The 22,699-nt window shown below is 35.2% G+C and overlaps 2 protein-coding genes across 3 annotated transcripts in view; one reads left to right on the top strand and one right to left on the bottom strand.

The window, feature by feature from the left end:
* Window positions 1-1,465: 1,465 nt before the first annotated feature.
* Prosalpha5 (proteasome alpha5 subunit) lies at window positions 1,466-9,040 on the bottom strand. The gene is made up of 6 exons (XM_069826008.1): window positions 8,891-9,040; window positions 8,597-8,665; window positions 7,098-7,251; window positions 5,846-6,021; window positions 3,783-3,944; window positions 1,466-2,886 (listed from the first exon to the last, which is right to left on the bottom strand). Exons 2-6 carry the CDS (start codon window positions 8,663-8,665, stop codon window positions 2,719-2,721), a joined length of 729 nt encoding a protein of 242 aa, XP_069682109.1. The 5' UTR covers window positions 8,891-9,040; the 3' UTR covers window positions 1,466-2,718.
* Window positions 9,041-9,292: 252 nt separating this feature from the next.
* Window positions 9,293-22,699, top strand: part of LOC138699822 (ataxin-10) — a 31,453-nt gene continuing 18,046 nt past the window's right edge. For both annotated transcript variants that reach the window (XM_069826006.1, XM_069826007.1), the window contains exons 1-4: window positions 9,293-9,539; window positions 12,337-12,771; window positions 15,846-16,004; window positions 18,236-18,570. In XM_069826006.1, coding sequence (XP_069682107.1) covers window positions 9,334-9,539; window positions 12,337-12,771; window positions 15,846-16,004; window positions 18,236-18,570 — 1,135 coding nt within the window. In that variant the 5' untranslated portion in view covers window positions 9,293-9,333. The remainder of the gene's footprint in view (window positions 9,540-12,336; window positions 12,772-15,845; window positions 16,005-18,235; window positions 18,571-22,699) is intronic.

The raw sequence follows: 22,699 nt of genomic DNA, 5'->3' as shown, positions 1-22,699 counted from the left end.
TTTGAAAAATATTGGAGTGCAAGAGGTCAAATGACTTTATTGTCAAACGCCTGGCATTAGAAAACAACAACAACATTAGTTAAGACTAACTACTCTTCCAAAACTTTCATCGGTCCCAGTGTGAATTTACTGCCTGCAAGTGCTTCCATAGGTTAATTTATAGTTCAGTGGTATTTAACTTCTTTATGAAAATTAATTATCAGATTTAAAGATGTTAATTTCTTGACAAGAGTTAACTAATGTTCCAGATCACAAAATATTAAAAGATAGAGTTTTAAAATGGGATTTAAACAAATGGAATGGTTCTTAAGGTACATATTCATCATTCATATACAGATAAACAAATTGTAATTCTCTGTTCACATTTCATATTGGTATAAATTCTTGTTTCAATAGTTATGTAGTTTATTATTATTATTATTATTATTATTATTATTATTATTACTGGTGTTATTATTATTTTGTAGAAACTCCTTAGCAATCAAAATAAGGTCTTGAGAATATTGTTATTGAAGAAAACAGACTATGATTAAATTTCTTATGGGTGCAGTAGCAATGTTTATACAGTAAAATCTCTGTTAACCGAAATTCTGACAACTGAAAATTAGTTTAAGCAAAACATGTTAGTCGTGTACTGTTGTCACACCACAAGATGGCAAAGAAGTATTCCAAATGGGGTGGGAGGAAGCTGTATAGATTACTTCGATTACCAATACTATGTGCATACACCATGGCTTCCACCCCCTCCTCAACTAGAACATTTCTCTGCCATCTCCTGATGCGAAAACTGTAACTGAATTATTATAAATAAATTTAAATGTAGACCTTCTGCATTTTATGAAATACAATATTTACGTACGATGTACAATACACTAATATTAAATTTATTTTAAATTTCAAACTTTTATGGCTTTGTATAATTAATAAACATATCGACAATATTTTAAATTATTCAACAGATGTACAATATTCAAAATATGAAGTGAAATAAAATTACAGAAATCAGTTAAGGATACGTTTAAAGACTGAATCATATTACTGGTTTGAAAGGAAGAAAAATTTGATAACCAAGTAGTACAAGCACACAGTGAAAGAAGGAAAAACAAAGGACTGCAAGTCAGCATTCAGATTAACAACTTTTAATAACTGTATTAAAGACAACCTAGATAAAGAATAGGATTGAAGTATAGACATATAGACAACACTGCATATATATGACACAAAAATATCATATACATGGTAGATTAGTGTGACAAGTGGCGTCAAAATTGAATATCAATGGCTTAGATCCAGTGACATGAACACCACAGCAGCTTGTAATAGAACTGGAATATTATAGGAGAAAAATATGGAAGAGGTTTTCTTAAGACCTAACTTTCATAAAAAGGAACACAATCATATCTATGGGATAAATATGTGGGTGTACATTTTTTTATATAAATTAAAAGAAAATACACACTATATGTAACAAGTCTTATTTGTCCTCATTTATTTTCATTTATGGCTGTGTCAAATCTATTGCATTTTCACTTTATGATGCCCTTAACCATATGATTCCACAACAAATATGAAACCACTGCTTTCAATGAATCCAAAACTGTTTTCAAGGCAAGAGAAGTCAGTTAAGAGTCACAAGAACACTTCAGTGTCGTGCTTGAATATACGGTAGCACAGTTCATGTGCTTTTTTCACATTCAACTGTTCATTCATACCTGTTCTCGTATCACCACACTAAAAAAGCCTTCAAAAAGCTGAACTTCTATGGACAGATTGCAAAACGTTTTACAACAAAAAAGCCAGCTATTAAGGCATGTCCTGAGAATTGAAGTAGGCATCTCATTATTACAAACGAACTGTAATTTAAGAGTAACATGAGCTTTTTATATCAAAAAAGGCGAAAGTTTATAAAAAAAAAAAAAAAAAAACTTTTAATGTTGCAAAAAATACGGAGTTTTCTCAAATGTTCAGAATGTAAAGAATTTGACTGTTGTTCAAAAAGGGTTCATCTTATTTGCAAATACACATAAAACCATCACATAAAAATACTAAGTGATGAGAACAGAGTGGAATGCAGTTAGCATTATAGCTGCCTGCTTCTCCGATATATAAGTTTACAAATTTCAGATTTGATGGCTCAAGACGTTAGAAATATGAAATAACATTTACCAAACCGTATCAGATTTCTAAAACCGTACCATAAAAAGAAACTAAGGACGTCCAAAAATATTACTGGTAATGTAATCATATCACGAATAATGATAAAACATTTTAGGAGACTATTGAGAAATATGTAATAAGGCAGGAAATTCAGTAATGGTAAAAAGTGAAATTACTAAATGTGAACTGTTGCAGCTATCATTCGGATTTACATAAAAATATAATTTATATAAATTATTCCCAAAATGAAAATGAAACAATCATTAACTACTGAAACTCAGTAGGCAAGTAACAAGGGCATTTTTTTACAAACAGTACCAAAAAGTTTTCTGTTAATTTAAATCTATTACTCTGAAGAAAAAAAAAAAAAGGTATAAAATTGATTTTAAATTTAGTTTTGGTTATGAAGACTCTAAGTACTGTACTGTATACACGTTAGGTTATCTTCAATTCTCAGGTAGCAACCGGGCTATACTTTCGTTACCTAGCCAGAGCACCTGTGCCATTAGTACCAAGATGAAAACTGGAATTGCAAATACACTCGTAGCAATACTGAAAACATTATGCAATATCTTTGATCACCTCTTCAACCTCATCCTTTGTGAACATATGAAACAGCTGTCCTGGTGTCATAGTCATCACTTCCACATTGGTAGAACTCAATTTCTCTTCCATTACTTGTTTTAGAATTGTTAGAACTGCATTCAAAGCCTCCTTTAGTGTCATAGACTAAAACAGAAATTGAAATTATAACTTTTTACTCAGATACAATACAAAAAACTTCTGTAACATCGATACTAAGATAATTCTTTATAATCTTATGAACTCTTACTTTAGACACAATTTAACAATGACAAAGACTTATGGTTTCTAGCATCAAGTTCAATGATCCTGCAGGCCCATTATGTGATGAATCAATACTTCAACAATGAGTAACATATTAGAGAATGTATCAGAAGAGAATTACTTATAAGCTGTTGTAAGTACATGTGAGTATATACTTACGACTTTTAAGGAACCCGGAAGTTCATTGCCACCCTCACATAAGCCCGCCATCTATCCCTATCCTGAGCAAGATTAATCCAGTCTCTACCATCATATTCCACAGCCCTCAAATCCATTTTAATATTATCCTTCCATTTACATCTCGGTCTCCCCAAAGATCTTTTTCCTTCTGGCCTGCCAACTAACAATTCACATGCATTTTTGGATTCGCCCATACATGCTACATGCCCTGTCCATCTCAAACGTCTGGATTTAATGTTCCTAATTATGTCAGGTGAAAAATAAAATACATGCAGTTCTATGTTGTGTAACTTTCTCCATTCTCCTGTAACTTCATCCCTTTTAGTCCCAAACATTTTTCTAAGCACCTTATTCTCAAACATCCTTAACCTCTGTTCCTCTCTCAAAGTGAGAGTCCAAGTTTCCCAACCATAGAGAAGAACCGGTAATATAATTCTTTTATAAATTTTAACTTTCAGCTTTTCTGAGAGCAGACTGGATGATAAAAGCTTCTCAACCTAATAATATTACGTATTTCCCATATTTATTCTGTGTTTAATTTCCTCCAGAGTATCATTTATTGTACATATATAATAAATATTCAGTAGGCTATGTCTCACCTTGTGGTAAACTTCCTGCAGACTTTGTTGAGCGCCTTCACTACCAGAACCAATTGCTTTTGCTTCGAACTGAACAAATGTTCCTGATGGATCCATATGGTAGAGTTGTGGACCCTTTGCATCACATCCAGCAAATAATATAGCTACTCCAAATGGACGACTCTGAAATTACACAATAAAGTCTGTCCAGTTGCAGTGCAAAGTCAGTATACAAACTACTGACATACAATGAAGACCACCAGTAACTACCAATTGTAATATGTGGAGTTAGCTGTTTCTGGAGATACTTTCACTGTTTAGAACCACGCAGGTTACTCCAACCTCAAGAAGAGCCGAAAACTTGCGAATGGTTACAGAAAGGGTTTCACTTGCATTCAATGACACATTTATGTATATTATGTCAATCTTATTGTAACACAATATGGCTAAACTAGTGGTCCCTTTGTACTCCGCTTATGCATCTTTAACTGTCTTAAGGCACGGTCACACGTCGCTACTTTTGCAGTGCTACTTTTATACTGCAGCTGCAAAAGTTGCGTGTCGTGTTCACACGTAAGCCAAAAGTAGCGCGCTGCACGCTACTTTTCGTGCTGCGCAACCCGAGTGCTGCAAAAGTTGCAACTGGAGGTTGCGAGTCTGTTCACATGCAAGGCGCTACTTTTGCAGCCGCAGTCATGCTGCAGGTTCCCATCTCCGTGTTGACTTCTCAATATACATTTTGTGGTTATGTTCGCATTATTAAGAAACTCATGCGAAAGCTTCCTTATCTATTATTTGCTTTTCTGTCGTATCTAGTATTCAGAAATTGATATTATTTTTACTATGAAGCTTTTAAAAATGCCTATATACTTAAATGATAACCAACAGTATATTCACGTACATTTGGGTGGTAACACTGGTTGCAACCGCAGCAAAAGTTTCAACAAAACCGATATCAAAAATGCTGCGGCTGCAACCCTGAGAACCCTGTTCACACGTCGCTACTTTTAAGTTACGTGCAGCATGGAAAAGTAGCGGGCAGCAGGTTCGGCAGCCGCTACTTTTCGGGTTGCACCGTTGTTCACACGTCGCAGTACAAGAGTTGCGCATTTTTTTGTACTGCTGCGCTGCAAAAGTAGCGACGTGTGATCATACCTTTACAGCTCTTTCCTCAGTCATACCAACATAACTTAGGTGACATTACAAAAGTTTCACGTTAGTGTACACTCATGCTATGCCTTGCACATACGAATCTGTGACAGGTTACATTAATTTAGGCTTTTGTTATGTTTTGGATATATGAATCTGTGCAGGATTTTCAAGCACTAGGCAAAGCTTAGTGATGATGTCAGTAGTGGCCAGCATAATGGAAGACATACAAAAGAAATTACATTATGGGAACAATATATTTAATTATTATTTTTTTTTAGTTATTTAACGACGCTGTATCAACTACTAGGTTATTTAGCGTCGATGAGATTGGTGATGGCGAGAGATGGTATTTGGCGAGATGAGGCCAAGGATTCGCCATAGATTACCTGGCATTCACCTTACAGTTGGGGAAAACCCAACCAGGTAATCAGCCCAAGCAGGGATCGAACCCGCGCCCGAGTGCAACTTCAGACTGGCAGGCAAGCACTTTAACCGACTGAGCCATGCCAGTGGCTATATATTTCATTATTAGGCCTATTTGTTGTGCTTCACTATTTTCTAGCGGTTACTGAATTAATACAAGTTTTATGTTCTTCACATTACATCGTATCATGTGTTTTATATCCCTACATTTCTTTCCTTCACTAGAAACCACGTTTGCACTTTCATTACCACGCACCTCTCATTTCAGACGTAATTTACTACATTTTCATACATTTCCTTTTCTTCAAATAAATCCATATAAAATCCTTAAGTTTGTAAATTCATCTCCACAAAAAATCCCTTACAAATTCAATCATTTTCACTTCCAAAATCACCGGAACTAACTCAGCGCTAGTTTCACCCACAATATAGTATTCTCAGAGGAAGATTGAAGATTTTTGTTTTGAAATAAACTAGTATGCTAAAATTAATCATATTATTAATATTACCATTGCCCCTCCGTCATCATCTGAGTCTCCAAACTGAATGGCGAGATTAGAAACAGCCTGAGCCACAGACTCCACACTCATCTTTTCATCGTAAATGAACCAGTGATTCTGGCACTCTATTCTTGCTCGGTCAATCATGGTTCTTGAGTCAGCCATTAGTCCACTTACTGCACAACCTAAAGAAAAGAAAAAATATGTAATATAATACATACTTATACAGAGTTCCTATAAAGGCCAGTCCCACTCAAAACTCTACCTAAGAATATATGTTGGTGTGCAGCAAGTGGTCATATGCTGGTGTACAAACAGATCTGTGCACAGCTTCCTATGCAGACCGATCCCACTCCACCCCTTATCACTTACCTTCCTCGGGACAGGCACTCCATACTATGGTCATTAAGCTGACGGAATATTAACTTACTATGTAAAGATTATTAAGTTTTTGGTTCTACAGAATTCTCTGTTATTGTTATTCTTTTTGTTAAATGAAGGAGAAAAATTCGCTCCGACACCGGGGATCGAACCCAGGACCCCCAGTTCTATTCACTGGGTGCTCTACCACTGAGCTACACCAGGGCTCAATCCACAGCACCAGATCGAATCTCCTTTCGAAGGAGCGAATTTTTCTCTGTCAGGAACATTACTACCTGGGACCACCTGCGTAGGAACTTGCTGTATATATATATATATATATATATATATGTATAAGTTATATATAGTCGCTGTGCTTCCAAAATCTGTTATGTTTTTTTTAAAAAGATTTTGCAGAAGGAAGAAAAAGCGCTGTCACTTTTAATTCCCATGATTTTCAAAGATACTTATGGTATAATTTCAATTACAAGAAAAATTATGAAATTATACCGAAAGTAGCTTTGAAAATCAAGGGGATTAAAAGTGACAATGATTTTTTCCTTCTCCTGCAAAGAAAAAAAAAAAACATACAGATTTTGGAGGTGTAGCGGCAATATATTACAATATTACATTTATTTATGAATGTTATGAAATATACCCAGATTATTTTTATAATACTGATATGAAGCTAGATTTAACTAATTTGTTATGGTCCTGGAAATTGTTTTAGCTCTATAATACTCAACATCCATTGCTATCAAACTAAACTTTAACAGAATCGAGCTCACAAACTCACTTATCAAGAAGAACTATTGAAAATCAGTTAAGTTGTTATCCCTATCATAGTATCTGGAAAAACAAGTTTGTATTGTTACAGTTAACAAATCCAAGACATTCTTACCAATATGTTTATCTACTTCCACAATTTTTTCAATTGTTGTTGGTTCCATGAGTGGGGAAGTAATCCTCTTCTCAACAGCAAGGACGACGCCTTCAGAAGTACATATTCCAATCGCTGTCGAGCCCAGCTTGATAGCTTCAATTGCATATTCTACCTAAAATTATACTTAGGTGAAGTACTGTAAAGAAGTGCCTTTATAGTTATAATTTTTTTTTAAATTAACGTTATGAATCATGATGGTGGTGATTACAATAGTAACTACTAAGGTACACATTTATACGTAAAAACTAATCTCGGACAAGGAATAGGTAAGAGTCTTAGCTTCCAAAACAGTGCCAGAATGTTTGGTGTTATGAACTAACAATGCAAGACATGCCGGTATTAATTGTTACACAAATTGGTAAAAGTACCTATAGGCCTACGAATATTTTCTCTCACACGTTTGTCGTCATGGAATTTAGAAATATTCTCACCTTTCGTGAGCTGCCGCAAGGGACAAAGAGTACTTAAGCATGTAAATGTTTACAAGTTTATTGAACCACTAATTTTGTTTTGACAAATGGAACTCCTACAAGTACAGAGCTGCAAATACATTTGTTAGATTAGTGGAAATATACCTAGTTTTAGAGACAGAGAGAAGTATTACGAAAAAGTAAAGAGTGCTAATGAACTTAGTTTCATTCTGAATATAGGTGATGTTTTAGCTGCGCAATTGATCCTTTCAATGCAGTTAAGGTTACAATCGGAATAATAGATATAGATATTCCAAGCCTATTAAACACATCTTTCATGAAGAGAGTAGTGGTATCTCTTGCTCCAACTAGAAGTCCGATTACTTCAAGTTCTTTTAGCCGGTATTTTTGGAGGTAATAGGGAATGGTGGTTCTTTTCCTGTTTTTTTTTAAGTGTTCTAATTTTGCAAGATTAAATTAGGTTCCATTTCGCTATACTAGATTTGGTTAATTAATCCTTATCGTATGTTTATAGACCCTACACACCACATATAAACACAAAAATTCTCACAATTGCGTTTTAACGTTTCATGTTATTTATTTGCGCTTCTTAGATACATTCCATGGAATACACTATAAATATGTCATATAGGCTAATGTAGCTATTTGATTCCATGTAAAGACTGAACTGACAAGGAAGTCTATCCTGTCTCTTTTATTAGGCTACATATTTTGAGTTCCATGACATTTTCAATTATTAAGTTTATAATTTTTGAGTTGTGCCAACATCAAATCCAGTTCCTAAATTTAAAAGCAAATCGTGTCAGTTACACAGACCTATTATTCAAAGAATGGAAGGGAAATTTTGGAAAGTTACAGAGAGTGAAGTGTTAAGACTTAAAAATAAGATACCGGTACGTAGTGTGTACTTGTGCCTTCTAAATTGAATTAATTCTTTACAAAAATACATACAATGCACATCCATTTACTAACCACAAAAACTGTATGCATACCGGTCACTGTGAAACTGACATCAATTCTACTTACCTGGAATAATCTGCCTTCAGGAGAAAAGGTGTTGACGCCTCTGTCATATTCAGATCGTGTAAGAAACATCTGTGAATTGAAATATAAATTAATTTATATTTATTTTGCGTAATGTCAATTCAAATATGCACCCGCTCAATGACTGTACACTTTCTGAACTTAACCTATTTCTTTTATTCTTACAGCCTTGTAATAAGGAATGCAAATGTATGAGACGCTATTATATGCTGCGCAATTTTCTGTTCCTTCACCTGCTGTATACAAAATAGTAAATAGTAATTGTAAACATGATACCTTTAATTTTGATAAGAAAATTCTCTTCCTCAACAAGCCAGTCACTGCTTGAAGTCCTCAACAATGATTATGCAGTGTGTAGACAACACTATGTTCAAATATTTCCTAAAACTTTCTAGAATTTCCCCGTCTATGATGTTATAGTATTGTCATTGCCAGCGTTTTCATGAGGATAATGTCTATCTTCTTACAAGGTAAAGAAATATATATTAACTGTAATATCCTTAGTTTATTTATCGTAAGTAATAATATGGTAATCATTTCACATTATTATTAGTTGTGAATGGTATTGGTAGAATTTGCAAGGAACATACACAGAGACATCTTGAGAGAAGATGTAAAATTACACTACGGCGGTTGATCTATAACCATGTTCTATTCAATGTAAAAATAAGTGTGCGATGACATGCGTAGTGCGTGATGGCGGTGATGGTAATTTGAAAATGGACGTCGAGGATAATATGTCAAGTAATTCAAATGTTATGGTAGGATATGATGTCGAAACTAACAATGACGGAGAGAACGTAACAAAAGATAATGTATTCTGGAACTGTGAACATTTGACAACACTTTCAAAAAATAAGGAATGGCAAAAACTTCTCATCACATTGACAAGTGTTTCAGAAGCTTTATTGAAACCTGACAACAGGTGAAGGAAATATTTAATAGTAAATTTGCATAATAGTGAAAAGTTTTTGTACTTTGAGTCGCTGTAGGAAACACTGACTTAATTTATTAGCTTGGGTTAATGTAGAGTATCCACCGCTCACTGAACGAAAACGAGCGTTGAGCGACTTCCGCCGATTTTGGAATAGACACCGACGCACTTAGGTTAGGTTAGTTTAGTTTAGGCTTTTATTATCCCGTCAAGATGAAGGTGAAAGCGATTGAGTGTGATTTTTTGTTTTCTATGTTAGCAGTTCAAGTGCGTCGGTGTCTATTCCAAAATCGGCGGAAGTCGCTCAACGCTCGTTTCATCATTTGAGCTAAGAAACGTTCATCAGTAACAATGTAAAAGTAGCATTTGTGTAATTGTCACAATTGTATCAGATAAGCACAACTATGGCCTTTTTAAAATAAAATTATATAGGCTATCGCGGTTTCGGCTTATCGGAAATAAAAAATAGTTTTAAAATTCACTAACTCAGGAAACTTTCAAATTCACTAATTTAGCAACGCATAATTTTGCAGCTGCCCATGATATTCACCGTGCACAAGTAATTTAACTTAAATGTAGAAAGTCCACACCTGTGGAGTAATGGTTAGCACATTTGGTCGCGAAACCAGGTGGCCCGGGTTCGATTCCCGGTCGGGACAAGTTACCTGGTTGAGGTTTTTTCCGGGGTTTTCCCTCAACCCATATGACCAAATGCTGGGTAACTTTCGGTGTTGGACCCCGGACTCATTTCACCGGCATTATCACCTTCATCTCATTCAGACGCTAAATAACCTCAGATGTTGATAAAGCGTCGTAAAATAACCTAATAAAATAAATACATGTAGAAAGGACATTGGCAGTGACATGTAGTTGAAGTGTGTTGTAGCTCTATAGTATTATGTTTGACTACGTATGTATGTATGTGTGTATGTATGTATATATGTATATGTAGTATACCGTATAACTAAATTAAAATCCTGGCATACCGCTTGGTAAATTGGGGTTCTCTTGAGCGGATATTTAATAATAATACCATATTTAGTCCTGCTTATTGCTTGATTAATTTTTTTATTATAAGTTTGGATAATTAGGCCTATACAAAAGAACTAGACCAAAGGAAACACCATACATTTGTTACATTCATGCATTACAACGTACAACAGGTGAACAGCCTAGTTCTGTATTATTCTGTGGAAAGTATTGGGTGCCGGAAAGTAAAACCACGTGCTTAGTACTCTATACTATTCAAAGTACGCAAATGTTAAAGAAAAATGGTTCTTTCTTTGAAGTAGTTCGTTTGAAGAATTAGCCTACCTAAATTTTTATTTACTTTCAATGTAATTTTATTCCACTATTGCTGTCGTAATATTTTACCCATATTGTGTCTTACTAATATAGCGATTTACGTTTCTAACAACTATTAGATATATGCTACTTTGACCCACGTATCCAAAACTAAAAACACTCATGATGTAAGCCTATTATAAATAATCTCCCATTTGACTGACACTGCAGCAGTGTGCTTCTGAATGACCTATTTTGTTTTATGGTGCATTTGTTGTTAGCAATCAGCTTTGGACTGGTTACAGCCAGAACACTCATTTTGGCCTATATCGCGATTTATTATATAGCCATGCTTCACAACGACTAGTCCATTCATGAACTGGAGATTACTTTGGTCGAGAATGAAAATATTTCAAGTTCAGTTGCTATGAAATTTCAGCTTGCACTGGTCAACATTGGGTACAGGGTCTCAGCTCTATTTGTCAGCTCTACTACGTCCATCAGCACAGCATCTTGAGCTTGGGTTGAAACATGCTCTAACTTTCAGAACATCCTCAAGATTCACTCAGCCTCCTATCAAATTGAGAACTAGGTTATTCCTGAAAGTAAGGCGATTGAGCATGGTGCTGATCACACCACTTCATTCTAGTGATGGGGCCAAGAAAGCATGGAATTATATTGCTCCATATTTGAATCAATTAAGGTTTACAAAATTAATGTTAGTAAATTCGAGGTACAGCTGCAAGGAGCACAAATAACGGAACACAACAGTTTGAAAGAAACTGTAGTCATTTGACATTTGAACAATTTTCAGCAGCCTTTATATCATATGACTCGCTGGGCTGCTGATCCGGAGCTGCGTTCAGGCTTGGGTTGGATCCTGACGTGGGACTGAAGCCGGATGGTGTATGGCGAGTCCTCGGCATCAACCCCTTTGATTTGATTACCTGGTTGAGTTTTTCCGAGGTTTTCCCCAACCAAAAGGCAAATGCCGGGTAATATTTTGGCGAATCCTCGGACCTCACCTCATCTCACTACATTTCGCCAAAATATTGTAAAAAATTGCACAAAATTCTAAAAATTGTAGCAAATTACTAAATTCTAAAACTGTAAAAATTTGTAAAAATTGTAATTGTAATATTGTAAAATTTTGACTTGTTCCACATCTTAAAGCTTCATTGCTCATTTAAGATCTATGGAATAAAATGAATGAATGAATGAATGAAATGACTGTTGGCTAACTTCCGTGACCTCTCATATCTATAAGTAAAAATAATCTTACAAAATAATTCTCTTACTTTCTGATCATCAAGGATGGTGAATTCTTGAATTCTTTCTTACTAGTGTGCATACCTCAGAAAAGGAATTTAACAGCAGAATTTCAGAACTATCTTACTAGTCCATATCTTGAGGCATTAAAAACCAATAAAACATCCATATTCATAGCATACAAAATAAAAGATAATTGAAATTGAAAATATGTTATGTTCTTTTTCTGTTTCAGGAAAAGAGTGACAGTTGAAGTGTTGGGGATTTTAAGTCAAGTTCTCCAAGCATCAGCTGTTGAACTTAATTTTGATACTGCAGCTGAAACTGTTACAAACCTTGAGAATGTTTCTGTGGATGCAACTGGAAATCAGTTGCCATTCAGGCCTATTGTGTTTGGAAATTGTGAGACTGATGCTGTAGCTGCTATTACAGAAACTTTTCGAGCCTTGAGAAATAGCTGTGTAGGTGAACCTAAGAATCAGAGGGCTATAACTGAGGAAACTGTAGCCGTTGAAGAAACTTGCAATATATTGAATATATTAACATCACAGCAAAGCAATCAAAACCATGTTACTTGCTTACGAGTTGGAACACAATTCTTAGGAAATCTCGTTGTGAACAACAAAGAAACACAACCTATAATATGGAACAAGTGTTCTTCAGTCTTGTTGTAAGTAGTATTAACAGGGATGTGGCGTCCTTATAAGCACTGTAAGCAATACTTACAGTTAAAAATGGCTAAAATAACGAAACTTACTCCAAAAGAAATGCACAACATTTTTTTAAATACAATTTTTATTCTACATGTTTGCGATTTGTGGAGTTCATAGAAGCATGCTTTCCGCTTGTATTCAAATTTAATTCAACTCATTTCCATGAGTGGTGCCATCATAACACTCCTTCAGAATGGCTGCTACACTTGACTTTGTCAAAAGCAACTTGAGGTTATAGGATTCCTGTGTTGTGAGAGCAAGGCATTGGGAAATATTCATAAGAGGTTGAAAACGGTGTATGAAGATGCCACTGTTGATTGCAGTACAGTTAGTCGATGGGAAAGCAGATTATCTGGTGAAAGAGGGCATGTCACTATTCGAATTTCTCCTCGCAATGACTAACAGCACACTGCACAAACTCCTGACAATGTGCAGACCATTAACAACAATTGCACGACAATTCCTGGCCGCATATCAGTCACAAAACCATAGATAAGATAAAAAACTTGGATAAAACATCCGACTTACAGCCCTGATCTGGTACCATGCAATTACCATCTTTTTGGTAAACTGAAGGAATCCCTTCGCATAACGAGATTTGAAGATGATGACTCCCTCCTGAACACTGCTAAACAGTGCCTCAGACATGCTGGTCCAGACATTTACTGTGTGGGTATACAGGCTCTAGTTCCTCGGTGGTGTAAGGCAATTGAAAGGGACTAGGATTATACCAAAAAGTGACATTTTTTCTTTAAGACTGTATCTACATTGTGTAAAAACAGCGAAGCTGTAGGATAAAAATTGGAGTTAAAAAAAAAGATGTTATGCATTTCTTTTGGAGAGACCCTCGTAACTCTTTTATTTTTTGTCAAGTAGAGTAGTAACTGTACCTTAGTTTAATGTGCTTTAATATAGCTAAGATGTTGGAGATTTTTAAGATCGCATTAGTGTTGTAAGTAGACTTCAAGTGTGTTTACCAGGAGCCAATGTTCTTCCAATGGGCATGTGAAAGAGGGTAGTTTGCTGGGAATTGAACAAAACATGTGCTTCCTCATCACTGTGCATATAAGCATATAACGATAATGCTTAAGTGAATTATGCAAGGCTTGTCAAACTCATTGCGCCATAGGGTAAGTGGAGAACACTCTGTGGTGGGAAGAAGTGTAATCAACGATTGCTGTTGATGGGAGATTAAGAACAGTGGTGCGTCATTATGATGTGAAAAATGTGTAATAACAAGGAATGAACAAAATTAAATTACATTTTATTACAATTTCCTTTATTTGTGAAGAATTTAACATATTAGTGCATATATGGTGACCAGACGTTGGTTTAGTCTGGACATGCCCTCTTTTTTCATGGATTTGTCCGGGATCCAGGCATATTTTTAGGAAATTGACAAATGTCCTTTATAAGTACTGGTTCTGTCTTTTCAACAAAAAAAACATTCCGAAAACCCCCGATCTTTGCCCCAAAAATTAAAACACTTAGAAAAAATGAGCGGAAAGCATTGAAATGTCTAAAAAGTTCTGAAAACTCCTAATTTTTCGGATGTAAACTCAAAATACACAAATGTCACAAAAACAGAAAAGAAAAAAAACTTTAAATATAGACAACTTCAATTTATAACAACGATTAACTTAACATTCCCAAGCTAATATAAACTAATCTAACCTAAATCAATGACTAAAGAGAAAATAACTATGATCACTTTACTCTACAGCAGTAAGTCTACCTTTTCTGGGGGTCATCTTTTCATTCTTTTATGCTCGACCATGCCGAAATGTAGTAATTATACACCTGGTAGCAGTCCTTTAATGCATGTCATTAAAGTACACCTACTCATTAAAGTACAGGTGTTTTCAGCCAATGACAACTCAGCTTACAGGTGTTCAGCCAATGACAAGTCAGCTTTTTACCGTTATAAAACCGCAAGTATCGATTATTCTCGGATATGCAATCAAAAGAGAATTAGCGAAAAGTCACGGAGGCTGGAAATCCAATACTGTCGCAGAAGGTTATGTTCTGTTACTATAATAATTAGCGTTAATTGTAAATAATATTCAAATAAATTCAATTTATCATCTCGTTTTTCAATGTCGAATTCAATAATCAAGGTTATACCAAGTTTAATGGGATTACATCAAGGTCAATGACATTATTGTTCCTCGGAAAAAATCAATACTTTTGCGTCTGCGCACATCTCACAATTCACGACCTAGAACAAGGTCACTTCCGATCTTGTCAGATACAAATAAAATGTACACATCTGAATAATTTCAAGTTAGAAAAATGGTCGAGCATAAAAAGTCGTATGAAACTCGCCTATAATGGTAATTAAGAAGCTTGTATGAAAATTATGAAACTCGCTTGCGCTCGTTTCATAAACATCCATACTCGCTTCTTAATTACTATCTTTATAGGCTCGTTGCATAATGTACTATTATGAGGACAACTGTATTCATAATGTGAGCGATCAATCCCTCGTATTTACTTTTTTTTTTTTTTTTTTTTTTTTTTTTTTTTTTTTTTTTTTTTTTGTGCACTTCGCCTTTCAACCATCCCCACAGACAAAATTCGACAGGAGTAAAGTCTGGGATCTTAGTTGCCAATGCACGTGACCACCGTGGCTGATGAATCGTTTGGGAAATGTGACATTTAGATGATGTGTCACCTGACAGCTAAAATGTACAGGGGCTCCATCATGCTGAAAGAACATGCCTATCTTTGCATCAAAGGGAACCTCCTGCAAACTCCAGCATCTCAGAAGAGTGACATGTACTATTTCTTTGTATGTAGTCAACAGTACATAGTCATTTGTTATTCCTTCATACCATTATAAGGCTTGTTACAAACATTCAAACAGCTGGATCTCAACACCCATTGGAATTGAACACACATTTATATGAACTTCTTTATTCAGAATAGTCCATATTTGTACCCCCTAAAACATTTACTATTACTTGTGAATCACTTTGTATAATAGAATTTTCGTATTGATACATTTACATGATTTCTGTTTTTATTTCAGATCTTTACTAAAGCATGAAGATGAAAAAGTGGCAAATTATTCTTCAATGGTAATATATAACATTTTATTGGGATGTCCTAATATAAGTAAAGCTGTAGAAGATTATAAAGAAATGTTAGAAACCTTAATTGACCATGCCATGAAGGACTCTGAATTTGCGTAAGATTTATTTTTTGCTTTTGATATTTTGTCATGCCTGTTTACCATTATACTGTACATATATCAATTTGAGACACTGAGATAAATATTTTTAAAAGAAATTTGTTTCGGCCACTATACTTCATTATAATTATTTATCATTCATTGAGGCTTAAAGTATGTATACTGTAGTATATTCATAAAAAAGTTTAGTCTTTAAACGTATTGCTTTAATTTCGTAGTGATGATTGTAAACTATTACAATCATCACTACGAAATTAAAGAGTATTTCATCACGTAATCATCGCCATTACATAATGATCGCACCCTTATTCATAGACAAACTAATAGGATTTTAAAATTTCACTGCATAATCATTGCATGGATATTTTTGTTTGTTATGATCAATAATTATTTAAACATAACGTGCCGCCACTGCAACATAATAGTTATTTACATTACAAGGCCATTATTATTATTGAATTTCCAAGTTTATAGAACCCTATTTTACCCGAAGGTATATTAGGGCTGTAATTAAATCATACATATTATAGCTCTGTACAAATAGTTACATATAATGTATACGTAATTATGACATAAAATACACGTATTACATTAAATGTGTATGACAATAAAAATCATATTTATATTATACAAAGACAAAGATATAAGATAAAATAGATATAATATATAGAAATAGATACACAATATATGAAATGCTGACAAGGCCATTATGTAGAACTTAACATGCGAGCATGTTGAGTTCTTATAATGGTTGTATATTATACAATGTTTTATGGTATTTTGAATTGTATATCTTAAGAGAAAATAAATTAATAATTGTATTTTCCATGTTGTTGAAACAGAAATTATTGAGAATTTGTAGATAAAATAATTCAGAAACATCTTAATCAGTTACTATATGATTGAGAAAACATCATAATCGGTTACTATGGTAGGAAAATAAAACAGGTGTTTACTACAAATGGTTTTGTCTGAGATTAATTTATAGAAACGGATTGCATTGAAATTTCTAACGAAATATTGGTAGAAGCAGAACAAGCAAGCCAAAGAGCTATACCAGGAAAATCGTGAGATCGATATTATAAGGAGCTGTCACTATTTAATGAATGGTGAAAAAAGAAGGCGGTGAGTGAGATGTTAAATGAAATTGTTGTGTAGCCCGTTAAGTGTAAAATAAAAGATGCTAGCTCATTAAGTCATACTTTACTTACATAGGTGCACTTTTGTTAAACAGTCTTTACGATTCAAAATACCATAAAGTATCTTTACGCTCAAGGTTGAATGTGCGAGAAACAGTAATGGCAGCTGACGAAAGTGAATGGAGTGGGGTGCGAGATGTTAGCATCATGCCAAATAGCCAGAAATGCCTTCAGTTCAGTACAATTGTTGGTTATGAGTGGTGGCTGTTTACTAGTGTTCAAATACTATTTTTAGACCTAGACCAGTTATCTTTCTGTGGTCTGGTCCTGTGGATATCACTTCAGTGTATCAGATGTTTCAATATATGTGATTCAACAATACTGTGAATGTTTTCAGTCAATAAAAAAGCGTTTTTAAAGCCAGCTATGACAGCTGGGAAGATCATCATGCTAATCACACGACACCTCCATTCTGGTTGGATGATCGTCTACCTCTGCTTCGGCATATAGGCGTGAGGCCAGCAGCCGGCTGGTCAGTCTAGGCCCTTCACGGGTTGTAGTGCCACGGATTATTATTATAAAAAAGCGTTTTTAATTCAATAACACGTAATTTTTATTTTTTAAGGCATTATTCATGTAACAGTTCCAGCATCGCACCCTAGTACCAGTTTCTCTCTCCTTCCACTTCTGCTACAAATCTCGCAACTTGACCCTGCTTGCTCTCACACTCCCCTGTTACATGGAAGTTGGTCACTGAAAGTTGATGCAACCAATTCTTACCATTTTAAATTATTCTTCACATGATGGTCGCACCATATATTTTCACGCCAAAAAAAAAAAAAAAAGTAATAAGAATGCGACGATTATGCGATGAAATATGGTATAGACTAAGAAAAGTTGAAGTTTGTGTAAAAGTACTGAAGTGTATTGAGGCAGGCGTATAGTGCCCACGCTTTCTGCCCTTGGAAAAGACTCAGTTTTAGTAGACTCTAGTCTCATTCTAGAAGTTAATTAAAAATGAAGAGTCCTGCCTCAGCATGGAATTTAACTAATTACAAATAATACTGTATTTATTTTATTCCATTTCAGGATGTTCACTATTGAACTTTTATTGTCTAAAGAAGGATATTTACCAATGATGTATGGAAAACTTGATAATACACATCAGCTCTTTTTGCTGGAAGCTTTGCATTCCATAATTTCTACTGACTCTACTACCCAGATTCCTGTTAGCTCTGTTAAATTCCTGTCAGAACAGTTCAAAGTTCGCTCTGACTGTATTCTCAAGACTTGCAAGACTGATGTAGAGAGTCTGGAACCAGCGGAAGTATCGAAACAGCTTCAGCTCTTGGCAACTGCCTCTGCTTGCAGTGACTATCGATCTGAGCTACAGAGTGATAAATCTCTTCTGATCACCTGTGCAAGTAAGTACAATAGAACCCCTTTTTTTAAGGAATCTCTGAGGGATTACCTTTTTTTTTTTTTTCCTGAATAGGGGTTTCCCTTAAAAGAGGGTTTACATAAAATGGAAAGGAAAGGCTAAAACAACTACTTTGACATGTTTGTTATATACTAAACATTATAATTACTTAATTAGCCCACAATTATTATTTACAATAAATTTCATTATAATATTTTATAACTCTTCAAACTGTGAGGCACGAATGTTTTTCCGTATGGTTGAACCTGAACCGCCTGAAACTGGGCATTGAAGATTTGAAAATTTCTTCATTATTCCATACTTCAAAACAGGGGGGAAAATAAATAAATAAATATATATATATATATATATATATATATATATATATGTATCAGATGATCAATGCTAATAAGTTCTTGCTGTCTTCAATTAAGGAACAATTTAATAATTGTAGTCTAACCTAGAACAAGAACAGAAATTTTAATCTTATAGTGTAGGCTTTCACGGCCGGAGTCTATAGATCTAGATTCATTTTCCGGGCTGAGAGGCCATGGTCTGTTGGTTGGTTCTCTACCAGACGTTTTGTCTGCAACTGCGGCAGACATCTTCAGTGGAGTGGTATCCGAGGTCGCAAAACTCTTCTCGGCGTACCTGAGGCAACTGATTCTGTGGCTGGTTGTGCGGGAGTATTTATAGTGCAACTAGCGGGCCGAGGCCTGTCGTCGCTGCGGTCTGCACCGCTTTGTTCGCTGCTCCTGTTCTGGGTTCCGTCCTTTTGTTGTAGTGGCTTCTTATCTGTTCTGTTTAGGACCGGGTACCAACACTTGTTTAGCTTTACGCCTTTTTCCTTGCGATTAAAGTTGTTGTCATGTTTATAGATTTCGATCGCTTCTCTATGTAGACGGGGGAAGAAGTGCGTCGTCGTGCTCAAGATGTCCGTGTCCTTGAATCGTATGTTGTGATCGCCCTCTTGATAGGCATGTGCTGCCACTGCCCATTTGTCGATCTGTCCTAGGCGGCAATTCCTATTATGTTCTGTCAGTCTCGTCCTGACGCTCCGCTGTGTAGTACCAATGTAGACCTTCCCACACAAACACGGAATCCTGTAAACTCCGGCGGACAGCAGCTTATCTCGTTTGTCCTTGGATGACCTCAGCAAATCCGGAGCATGCGACCTCGGATACCACTCCACTGAAGATGTCTGCCGCAGTTGCAGACGAAACGTCTGGTAGAAAACCAACCAACAGACCATGGCTTCTCAGCCCGGAAAATGAATCTAGATCTATAGAAATTTTAATATTATAGGTATACATTTGATCGTATTTATGTTTACTTTTTACTTAAAAAAGTCATTTTAACGTCCATTTGTTCAATTTTAATGTAGCCTATGTTCTGGTTATGAAGGCTAAATATGCGAACTTTGGCAGATATTGGTCAAAGCGTGTAAATTTTATGTCAGCTTCCTTATACAGATGCAGCATCTGGTGGAGATTCAGATATTAGACTCTGTTTCGTGACATGCACACTCAGAACTCGTTCCCACGAATTGGGCTAGTTGTCCCTACTGTTTCTTTTTTTATATTGTGGCCGATGTTGTATATAACAGAAATAAACAATTCATTATAGAACTTCAATTAATTTTCCCTAGGTATAACTCTCAAATTCAACTCAAAATAGTCAAATACCAAACACAAAAATACAAATATTTAATGAAAAGTTACAGATAAAATTAATGTGGCTTAAACATAATGCAAGTAAAAATTACGAGTACTTAATAGTAGACCTTACACAGAGATACCAAAAATGTAGAAATTGAAAATATAAATAAAAGACACTATAATAATTTGCCAGCTACATGATAGTAAGTTAACCAGGTTCTGAATTTAGGAATAAGGGCTGAATCAGGATAGCTGAAAAATATTAATGCTGCATATCTACTGCTCTACCTAGGTAGTGCTGGAATAGGTCAGGGATTGGTGAAAGCTAATGGTACAGTCACACATTGCTACTTTTGCAGCACAACTTTTGTACTGCAGCTGCAAAAGCTGCGTGTCGTGTTCACACGTAAGCCAAAAACAGCGTGCTGCACACTACTTTTCGTGCTGCGCAACCTGAGTGCTGCAAAAGTTGCAACTGGAGGTTGCAAGTCTGTTCACACACAAGGCGCTACTTTTTCAGCCGCAGTCATGCTGCAGGTTTCCATCTCCGTATTGACTTCTCAATATACATTTTGTGGTTATGTTCGCATTATTAAGAAACTCATGTGAAAGCTCCCTTATCTACTATTTGCTTTTCTGTCGTATCTAGTATTCAGAAATTGACATTATTTTTACTATAAAGCTTTAAAATTTTCCTATATACTTAAGTGATAACCAACAGTATATTCACGTAATCAATGTTGGCAACCCTTCTGTTTGGAACTACGCTACGGAAAATTTAAAAAATGAAATATATCATCAGCAATTATGCTCAGACTGTGTTGTGTATTTAATACCTGTTACAAATAATTTATTTTCATCACATTTAACATCAAAATATATCCAAACAATAAAAGTATCATTGGCACATTTGGGTGGTAACACTGGTTGCAACCGCAGCAAAAGTTTCAACAAAACCGATATCAAAAATGCTGCGGCTGCAACCCTGAGAACCCTATTCACACATCGCTACTTTTAAGCTGCGCGCAACATGGAAAAGTAGTGGGCAGCAGGTTCGGCAGCCGCTACTTTTCGGGTTGCACCGTTGTTCACACATCGCAGTACAAGAGTTGCGCAGTTTTTTGTACTGCAGTGCTGCAAAAGTAGCGACATGTGACCGTACCTTAAGAAGGATGGGAAAATGATCTCTATATTTTGAAAGTATAATCGACTGATAATGCTATGGGAGATTGATTAATTATTGATGCACACTAAAGTTGCATACTCAGTATAGATGACTTAATAGAACGTTTTCTTTTAAAATAGCCCTATAAGTAAATAACTTCTGGGTTGATATCTGGTGAATATGCTGGTCAGAGATCAGGAAAATGTTGTTTATGGCCCAGTTGCTAAACATGGTAATTAATATTTCTTTACTGGAGTATAAATTAATATAGGCAGTTGCGTGACTCACTTGAAAATGTATTCAGTGTCATGTCATGAATAAAAGCTATATGAACTTGCAAAATCAAAACCATTTTTGGTACAGAAATTGACAAGTAAAATTCAATAAGCAAGGAATTAACTTCTAAATGATATCAACAATTTGTAAGGAAATGAAATGTATAACATTTAAGTAACAAGCAAATTAATTTTTTACGAATGTAAAAGTGTTTTTATTTTGAATAAATTTAAAATTTAAAAAACGAAAATTATTTTTCGAAGTGTTACATAGTATTGAATAAGTCTTTGATTTAAATTATGTTTTACTAGTGGCTTGTGCAGCGAATGCTGCAAACTAAGTTCATTACAATTCAAATTAAAATTTTTCAAATTTATTTCCAATGAACAATACCAGACATTTTGGAAGTTATTTGCTTCCATAATAAAGAAACATATGCCTCTGAATGGTTTTCTTTATGCTAAATACTTTTTATTGAACCTGTACTATTAGGCCTACTATTACATCTTCAGATCTTGAGTTTCAATGCGAAAACGCAAGTAACACTGTCAGGATGATCAGTCGGTTTTTCATGTGGGAGTGAAGCAGTAGCTATTTCAGGTCATTGTGGATTGTGATAATTAAGAAAATATCAGGTTTGCCATGCTTTCCAACAATAGACATAGGCCTAATGTCTTAGTATATTTGCTGCATGTTTCGTGAACTACCTTGAAATGTAGAGGGTAGAATCATTTTATCCTGCCAAGAGATCTTGCTAAAGTGATCGGGACACTACAACATTTTGTAGATCTCTTACTTTATCAGAATGTAGTACCTTTTGGTCTTTCCTTAGGTATTATAATTTTTGCACTTCCTCTAGACAATACAAAAGAGAATCGCGCATATAAATATCTATATCACTTACTTACAAATGGCTTTTAAGGCACCCGGCAGTTCATTGCCGCCCTCACATAAGCCCACTATCGGTCCCTATCCTAAGCAAGATTAATCTAGTCTCTACCTTCATATCCCACCTCTCTCAAATCGATTTTAAT

The sequence above is a fragment of the Periplaneta americana genome, chromosome 5 (assembly GCF_040183065.1).
Source record: "Periplaneta americana isolate PAMFEO1 chromosome 5, P.americana_PAMFEO1_priV1, whole genome shotgun sequence".
Classification (NCBI taxonomy): Eukaryota; Metazoa; Arthropoda; class Insecta; order Blattodea; family Blattidae; genus Periplaneta; species Periplaneta americana.
This window is presented reverse-complemented; position numbering and strand designations above follow the sequence as displayed.